This window comes from Aptenodytes patagonicus, chromosome 15 (genome assembly GCF_965638725.1).
Source record: "Aptenodytes patagonicus chromosome 15, bAptPat1.pri.cur, whole genome shotgun sequence".
NCBI lineage: Eukaryota > Metazoa > Chordata > Aves > Sphenisciformes > Spheniscidae > Aptenodytes > Aptenodytes patagonicus.
Window position 1 is genome coordinate 15078079 of NC_134963.1, and position 8886 is coordinate 15086964.

At 44.6% G+C, this 8886-nt stretch overlaps 1 protein-coding gene across 1 annotated transcript in view; it reads left to right on the plus strand.

The window, feature by feature from the left end:
- Positions 1-7347, plus strand: part of FBXW8 (F-box and WD repeat domain containing 8) — a 52722-nt gene extending 45375 nt beyond the window's left edge. The window contains exons 8-11 of the mRNA XM_076352624.1: positions 1-128; positions 3773-3946; positions 5659-5775; positions 6489-7347. Of these exons, the coding sequence (XP_076208739.1) occupies positions 1-128; positions 3773-3946; positions 5659-5775; positions 6489-6633 (564 nt within the window). The 3' untranslated portion in view covers positions 6634-7347. The remainder of the gene's footprint in view (positions 129-3772; positions 3947-5658; positions 5776-6488) is intronic.
- Positions 7348-8886: the final 1539 nt, after the last annotated feature.

An 8886-nucleotide genomic window follows, 5' to 3' on the forward strand; every position in this document is an offset into this window, starting at 1 on the left:
ATTCTTCTTTACAATCTGGAAACAAGTCAGTGTCTGAAGAAGATGGGCAACTCGACAGGTGACTTTACATGTGTTAACCTCCAGAGCAGTCCTCCAAACATGGTTGTTACAGGCAATAAAGACAGAAGGTAGGTACTACCGAGAGCTGTAACCCATCTCAAATTAGCTTACTTCCTGTCCTGCTGTCCTACAGCTGGACCTGCTAGAATTTGTTTCTCCTCTAATGTTTCAAATGCAGCCTGCATGAACTTCAGGAACAAAATATTAGGTAATAGTTGGATGTGGCTGCCAGTTTGCTTTGTTTCGGAAAGCTCCATGGGAAGACTTTCTTTTTAAGCCATTTGGTGGACGCAGTTGGTGTACAGCCCAGCGAGACCACTTGGAATATCTTCCACTTCCCCACCACCACCCGCAAAATTAGTTTGGCATTTAAAAGCTCACTTTCTGATATTAAAAAAATAACCTAAGGGATGAATCATGTAGGATGACATGGGTCCGTCTGCCAAATGATGTCAAGAGTGTATTTCGGAACACTGTGATGTCCCTCAGGTGACAAAAAAAAGAGAGACTTTCATATGAACAGATTCCAGCTTCTATTTAGCTGATTAGCAGCTTTCTCTTTAACTCCTTGGCTTGGGGAGTAGGATATTCCCAGCACAATATCTGGTGCCAGGAATGGACGCGCTGGGAACAGTCAGTGCGAAAGGATTAAAGTGCTTAAAAAGAAGGGTCCAATTTTTAGATTTTCTTTTTTTGGCTAGTTATTTGCAGGGTCTGATCCAGTGCACCAAAGGAGATGTGGGATGGCGAGGAGCCAGTCTCTAATGGCTCCCTGTTCCTTCCCTCCTCCTTTCTGCACTGGGCATCAGGCTGCAGGTGGTGGTCTGGTGTGGTGGTGGGTATCAGATTGTAAGGCGGATACTTCCCGTTGCCAAATCCCAGACCTCTGTCCCGCCAGTGTAGCAGCTTGCAAAAATGATTATTTTGTCAAACAGCTTTTTTTTTTTTTCCTTCTCAGTGAATAGGCAGTGCAAGCAAACCTCACACTTTCTCAGCAAAGAGGATAAAGGAAATATCTGAAGTTTGACACGTGTAATTGAATCCTTGGGAGTTTTTTTCCTCTAAAAGCAGATAATTGATTTTCCAAAGCACCCCAGTAAAACTACCTCCAATTTTGATCTCTTGTGTGATGACGGGAGAGTAGATAAAGTTGATGTCCCTTAAGTGAGATTTGAAATTTACTCCCTTTATACTAGCATAAATGTCTGTGCCGTTTCCCCTCCAGAAAGCTTTTCAGTTTTTCAGCTCAAGCACTGACTGAGTTCAGGGGTTGGCCATCGCTAAAATAGCAGGAAGTTAAGAATCAATAGTTCAGCAAATAAGTTTGGCATCCAGGAGACAAGACCGTGTGTATCTCAGAGGTCAGTTCCTCATGTGGTGCTGCGTGAAGGGTATTAATAGGTGCTGGGCATCCACAGGTGGGATGTGGCTTGAACGTCCATAGCCCCGTTACAGAACAAGTGTACTAAATAGGGACCTTGCCATGTGAGTTCAAACTGCTGATGGCCAGTGGGGAAGTGTATCGCTGGAATTAAATACAGCACTTTCACAATTTTACTAGTATATGCTACGCTTGTATTCAGAGCCATGATTTTGAAAAGCAACACAGACCACCCTGTTGAAGTGAAATGTTTTTGGTAGGGCCTATGAAATCTCGTTCCATCAAGAAGTACTCCGGAAGCATTGCTGATGTATTTGATTACTTAGCTGCGCCTCACACTGGCAAGAGATCTGATAACAGGGAGCGTGTGCTGATGCACTGCACGCCAGCAGCCTTTTTCTTGGTGGAACCTAAGATGGCGAATAGCATCGGGAAAGCAAATACATGGCAAGTCCAGTGTATACCATTGCTGAAAAGTGTGGATCAAAGCATGCATTCCATGCTCTCCCAAAGGCAAGTGAGCTTACTTCTAAGAGAGTCTAACAGGAGAGTCAAAGCCTTGTCACGGGAACACCTTCCTTAGAGCTCCGTTGAACTCGGATGAATCTGATGTGCTCCCACTGAGCCCAGCTGTTGAGGCAGGAGGTGGAGGGCCATGCCAGCTCTGCATTAGAGCATCACATTGGATTTGCAAAATGCTTTTCTTTTTTTTTTTTTTTTTTTTTTAAAGCACATCTAAACACCTCAAGTGTGCCTCTAATTCTTCCAAGGGTGTGCCAGAATGGACACCTGCCTGAAACCTGGGCCCTTGCTAATGAAATAACCAGGACACAATCAGATCTTCGTTTCCAACTGTGCTTACCAAACAGAAGAAGCTTTGATTGCCATGCGGAACACATGCAGTAAGACAAGGAGAGCGCTGGGTGTGAACACTTTCAAAATACCCCATCCTTACGCAAAGCATAGCTCTAATATGTAGCCAAAGCTTCTCTCTGCTGGAGTTGGAGAAAGCAAGAAGTCCTTTTCGCCATCAGCAGCTGTTGTGATGGGGTTTTCCTAAGGGTGCCTGCAGAGCCACACAAAGCGTGTTCCTCGCTCTGTTCCAGCGTGTTTGTCTGCATGTCAGATGGATGTTGCTCTGCTGGAGTTTTGGACTGTTCTCTTGCCTTTTATTTCAGTTGCTGAAATGTGTTATTTGTAAAATCGTATGATGCAGTCCCCATTTGAGAAAGGAAAAGGAAAGACTTGCAACACCATTAGGATCCTAGCAGGAGTATGGAATAAAGTACGGTTAATGTGTTGGAACAAGTGTGTTTTGGCCTTTTCTGGAATTAATGTGTACCTGATGGTTTCATTCTTGATGGCCATCAGCTGGGAAGAACTTTCTCTGGTTTCTTTTCAAATCTGAGATCAGTATTTACCCTCTACTTCTGTTCTCGCTCGCTGCGGTTTTTTTTTTTATTCGCTTATGTACTTTGCTTTATCCCTTAATCTGACATATAAGGATCAAAAAACATACTCGTCTGTGATATGTGCTGGGTTTAAAACTTAACACCATTACCTTTAACTGGTTTTGTGGACTTGTTGCAGTGGTTGAAATCCTAAAGTCTTTTTATACAGTTCTGCTTCTAGCTGACTCTTTGATACGTTTCTCTTCAAAATGCCTTGTCTGAGTGACCAATAATTTCTGAAAATCAGATGTACCTAAAAGCTGCCCACAGTCAGTAGTTGTGCTTTTGAAATCAGAAGAGTTGCTGATTGCTGGGTGCTTGTGGATAGCTTTGTTTCAATATTGGTGATTAACTCAAGCGTATAAACCTATAATTACCTTGACTTGTCTTTTGAATTGCCGCGCATTTAGTCTCTTCCTAAATCTTTGTAATAATAGTCCTTTCCTTGATCCTCATAATAATATTACCCCTCGGCCATAGTGGACGTGGGTTAGGTACCAAGGGGTAGGATGTGTTAGCAGTATGCCCAAAACACGGTACTTTATGCCTCACGGCATTGCTGACATTTTGGGAGGCACAGATAGAGGAGCTTTCTCCAAATTTCACTTACATTTTATATCACCTAGGACTTGTAAAGAGACAGGGAGGTCCTGTATGGTGGGAGAAACCTGCCTCAAAAAATCTTTGATAATAGAAGTCAGAGTGAAAATTCAGTGGTGAAAAGTGTCAACCGTATTGGATTTCTGGCCCTGTAGTGGCCGTGGGACTACGGCTGTCCTGGACATATTTTCATAACCCCAAAAGTACTTGTGCTGTCAGAACCCACAGGCTGCAGATCCACAGCTGTTTTTATCTCTGTTCTTTGTTTGCTTTCGTTTAGGGTCAGGGTATTCGATCTCCGCAAAAGCGAATCTTTGTGCTCCCTCTATGCCCACCAGTTAGGAGTGTCTGCGGTCCAGATGGATGACTGGAAGATAGTCAGTGGAGGAGAAGAGGGCTTGGTCTGTGTGTGGGACCAACGGATGGGCACCAAACTCTGGGAAATGCATGCCAGGTAATTTTGTCTGCATGGGGTCCTATTGCAAGGGTGATCATCGGATCTGGCTGACAGAAGGAATGTGCAAATGGGATGATCCAGGACCAAAATGATAACATGCCCATGTCTAAAGCTTCTGAGAGTTCTGTTTAGTTTTCATGTGATTCGGGAACAGATTGCTTCCTCACTTGGAGCCTTGTGCGTGTTTCTGTGTGTGCCCTTCAGCAGTCATAGGCTTTTTTTACTCATTAGTTAAGAGTGCTTCAGTCGGTGCTCCAGTCTTCTCCCTGCCCCATCCCCAACCAGTATTTACTTTATTGAACCTTGGATTTAAAATGCTGGACTCCTAGCTGTTGTCTTCAGAGTGACTGGTTCTGGCTGTCTCTATCAGCTGTATCCTTACACAATACCTGTGTTTCTGTTCACCTCATTCATGCATTCCCTTAGCGGTAACGATCAAAGCCAGGCTGGTATTTAAACTCATTTAAATATTAAAATACCAGTTTGTGCTGAAAGCACAAGAAGTACAGTACTGAAAGCACAAGCAGAGATCAATATCCTGGACTTGACAGAAGACTGTTAGTTGCGGCAGCCAAATTATGATTTCCTGATCAAGGCACAATTCCCAGGGAGTTAGCTTTGTCTGAATGAAGACCTCAAGGATTTAGCCCCTTGTAAGTCTGAGTGATACCCTTATTAAAATGAACAGATAAATCCTGATCTCTTTTTTTTTTTTTTTTTTTAATGCATCTTCCCCAAAGAGGAGCTAGATGAGGTATTTACAGTCAGAGAAGTTCAAGTTGGAGTTGTCATTGATTAATAGCAGGTATCTCCTTCTCTTTTGACCCTGTGAATTACAAAGCCCATTGTGATGTGGCTGATGCATTAACGACAATATTGCATTGATTGTCTCCTGGAGCAGCACTAATGAGCATGCCAAGGAGGGCAGGCAGTGCAGATCTGAGCTTTGGGAGTGTACTAAAAGTGAAACCATTAGATTAAACATTTAAAATATTGTTTAATCTATATAGGAATCAGAAGGGATCACTTCAATCAAAAAGGCCTTCGTAGATAAGAAGTTGTGTGTGGTGTTATCCATGCCTACAGCCCGGTGTCATGAATGGAAAGCAAGGGCAGAAGCTAAGGGAGATGACAGGAGACACGTTAGGGTCGTGGCGATGAGCCATCTTAATCTGAGAACATAAGTTACTCCTACTTGAACAGTAAATGCTGTTACAATGGTTCAGGGTTAGTTTATTCATCAGTGAGATGAAAGGGAATGAAGACCAGACCTCTTAGCTTGTGCCATATAGTGCATTTCTAAATCATCCATAGCTCAGTGCTTGCGGGTGTTGGGGTCCTGGGTGTCCCCATCCTTCATTTTGGGAAGCATCCTGCTCTTCCCAGGAGCGTGCCGCTGCAGTTCTTAAAGCAGCAAAGCAAGCAGGCAGCCCGGATCCCTTGCAGCCTGTGTGCTGCCAAGTGTCTAAAATATTTTTTGGCCTCCACGTGTGTTCTGGTAACAGCCCACTAGATGGGGATAAAAGCTGTGTTTATCTGCTCCAGACAGGAGGAGAAGAGCCAAAGGTGCAGAATCCCAGCCTCTGGGGCTCAGAGGGCGCTGATGTAAATGAATTCTTGTTTAATCCAGAGCGATTTCTTTACTGCACTTGGATTTTAGGAGTCTAACGCAGGTGGCATCTCACCCAGTGCTGTGGGTTATTTTTCAGGCATCCAGTCCGCCACGTATGGTTTAATTCTCATAGCCTCATCACTGCGAACATCCCTGATGAGAAAACTCCCCGAGGCGCCAGCATCACGGACGATGACCTTACTGCGCACCGCAAGTGAGTAAGCCAGCTCTGAAGGGTAGGATTTTTGGCACTGCGAAGATCTGCTTTATTATATATTCTAAAATGGCACACTAAGCACCTGAGTCATGATCTAGAGCAGTAATAGAGAAGGTATAGCATCTAAAAAATAAAACTGAAAAAGTTTAAAGATAAGGCTTTTAAAACCATTGAGAATTGGCTCTTTATTTACTTCTGAGCACAAAAAAACCCCCACATTTCTTTTTCAGCAGGGGAATGTAAAGGCCACCGAAGCCGGACAGGGAATGCAGCCCTTTCCTTGCTCTAAATATTAGTAATGATATCTTCTCCTAAAGGAAAACTACTGGTATTTAAACTCCAGGTTTTGGTATTTGCATCTCAGATGGCTGTTAGCATGACTAATTGAACTATCAAACTACAATGTACTTATCTTCCCCCTTCCTGAACAGATTAGAAGTGTTTCAGCAGATGACAGTCATGTCTCTGCAGTGCTAAAGTGAATGATTCACCGTTCATTTCCAGGGCTTGGTGGGGTCCCTGGAAGGAGGCAGGAGGGAGTTTTCTCTGTTAAAACTGCACAGACAACCTTAGTGCAGAAGGGATGGGGTTTTATATTCAGCTTCTGAAGCATCGAATTTTGATCCTTTATGGCAATCTCTAACTTCGTTTTCCCCTGTTGAAATATATAAATAAGGTAAAGTGGTGTGTCCTGGTCATGTTTTGTACAGGCATCGAGGAATCATTTATGCTTACGAGTTCTCAGTGGACCAGCTGGCTGTAGAAAGCGTCCTTCCTATTTGCCGCTCTTCCTACGATGAAGTGACTGGTTACAACTACAACATTGGCCTTGCAGTTCCCTACGATAACATTTAGGTAACTCACTTTACTTGGCGTCTGTGGCCCTGCCCTCTGCCAAATACATGGCCAAAGGCAAAAAGGAACTCCACATGGGACAAGCGCCAAAAAGACGGCCTTGGCTGCAGGCGCATCAAATGGGCTGAGCATTTGCCGAAAACCTGGGGATATGAACCGGAACAGAGTATGGCTGCCCTCGAGCGTATCACTAAAATATGTTGCTGCGCAAATGTTCAAAGGTCCACTGTGGTGGAACGGAGAGACCGAAGAGTGAAGGGGAGCAGTACACTTCAGTGTAAACAAAAATGTTCCTTCCTGCTGCTTGTGGGAAGAACGCCGCTGATCCCATCTTGGCAGAGGACATGGTCAGGAAGCGAGAGCCCCGAGCGGCAAACTGCTGAAGTGGTGGGAGGCTGGGAGCACGTTGAGGAGTTTATGCTTATCCTGAGAGGGGAAAAAAACCACCAGGGACTTGGAAAAAGCATCTTGCTGAGCCACATGTTTGAAATGTCTTTCCTTGTAATGAGCTGCTCATTCTTCTTTTCTTTGGAGTGCATCGGAATGTGTCTAGGAACAGGACCATGCACAAAAGGTTACGGTGGTTGGGAGAGGGGAGTATGATGGAGAGAGGGAGGGGAAGGTTGGCCTTGGCCAGGCTGGATGCTTGGAAACTCAGCAGGCCACACGCATCAAAATTATTTTAAAATAAATTATTTTTTTAAGTCTCTAAAATTCTGGATTAAATGTTTTCTAATTGTATATGTACATGTGTTTGTGGGTTTTGTGTTCATAAGTCTTTTAGGGTGAACTAACCCCTATGCACCGGAACAAAAGGCTGTCATGTCTCAGGTTAGTTGTCAGGTGTGTTCTTTGCTGGATCCTGCCCTTCCACAGCACCTGCAGGTTTTCCCCGAGGTGGCTGGGACTTGGGTTTCCGACACTGTCCTCGCTTCCGAGCTGGGAATTGATCATGTTGGTGTAATGAAACAGAAGGGGTGAACTGGCCGCAGTCCCTCTGCATGGGTAATTAGCGCTAACGCTGTGGAGAAGCATCCGGGCTGAAGGGTAAGGTGTGGTACCTCAGGTGAAAATGAGGCGTAAGGCTTTATCTTAAACCCAAGTTGCACTGACATAGGTAGAACCAGTTTGGTGAACAAGAGTCCTGCATGGGTATGTTTTACTGTTTTAAAACTGTTTTATGGTTGTGACTTGCCCTTGTAAACTTACTGGTGCAAGCCAAAGCCATGTAAATTAAGTTTAAATTGAGGTTAAGTTTTAACTTAACACCTTTTTGCTGGCTTAATGGAATCAATTTAAAAGTACAGTGCTGGGGAGGGGTGCAGGAAATGTGCCGGAACCTGCAGGAGAGGGGCTGGCTGGACTGTCACCTCAACCCTTAACCAGTCACTGAGGCAGCCCCTGGAGAGCTTCGTGCTGCCCTCCTCCTGCCTGGAGACAGACGTATTTCACAACTCTTCATTGTCTTGGGGTGGTTTTCCATGACCCCTAGGCCAACTTGCACATATGTGTTTTTGGTTTTTAACAGTTAGCTTTTTCCTCGTGATGGACTGATAGAAGAAGTGCAAGGGGCAAAGTCATTCTGTCTGACCAATAAATTTTCTTTCATAAAGCCTTGGTCTTTTTTTTTTTTTTTCCTTTTCTTCTCCTTCCTCTGCCCTTCTGGGAAGCCAGCTCCCTTCCTTCATTCCTGGAAAAGCAAGAAGTGTCACGGATATGTAGTTCGGACAATAGCTCAGCTGAAACCTGTCAAATAAATAATAGTTTCTGTAGCACAAATGATTTTGTGGGTTGCTCCAGCCCTGTGTCTTCTGATGTGGCTGAACAAGAGAGAGCTGCTGCTGTCATTGTTATCTTCCCCTCTGTGGCGTGACCTGCTGCCCCTTCTCACTTAATACACCCTTGGCTTGTTCTGACTTTGACTGTCCTTATCTTGCCTCATTATCTCAGGACAGCTTTGTTCTTTCTTCATCTCCCTGCTGCAAGCAGCAGATAAGTTTGTCTTGTGCCCGTGTGTGTCAAGCCCTTTTCCTGCAGTCCACCTCCACGCTTCCCCTCTCCTTCTGCACTGCCTGCGCCAAGGCTGCTCCCGTATTGCTCCTTCACCGTGGTAATCACCCAGCTGCTAGAAAATGGATGCTTTGCGGCACCTGCATTTGTAGAGGTGTTTGCTTTCTTATGCAGAGAAGACCTACAAGTCATCAATTCATTGAGGACCAAGCATCAGCCCATCCAGATACTAGAAGGCTTGTA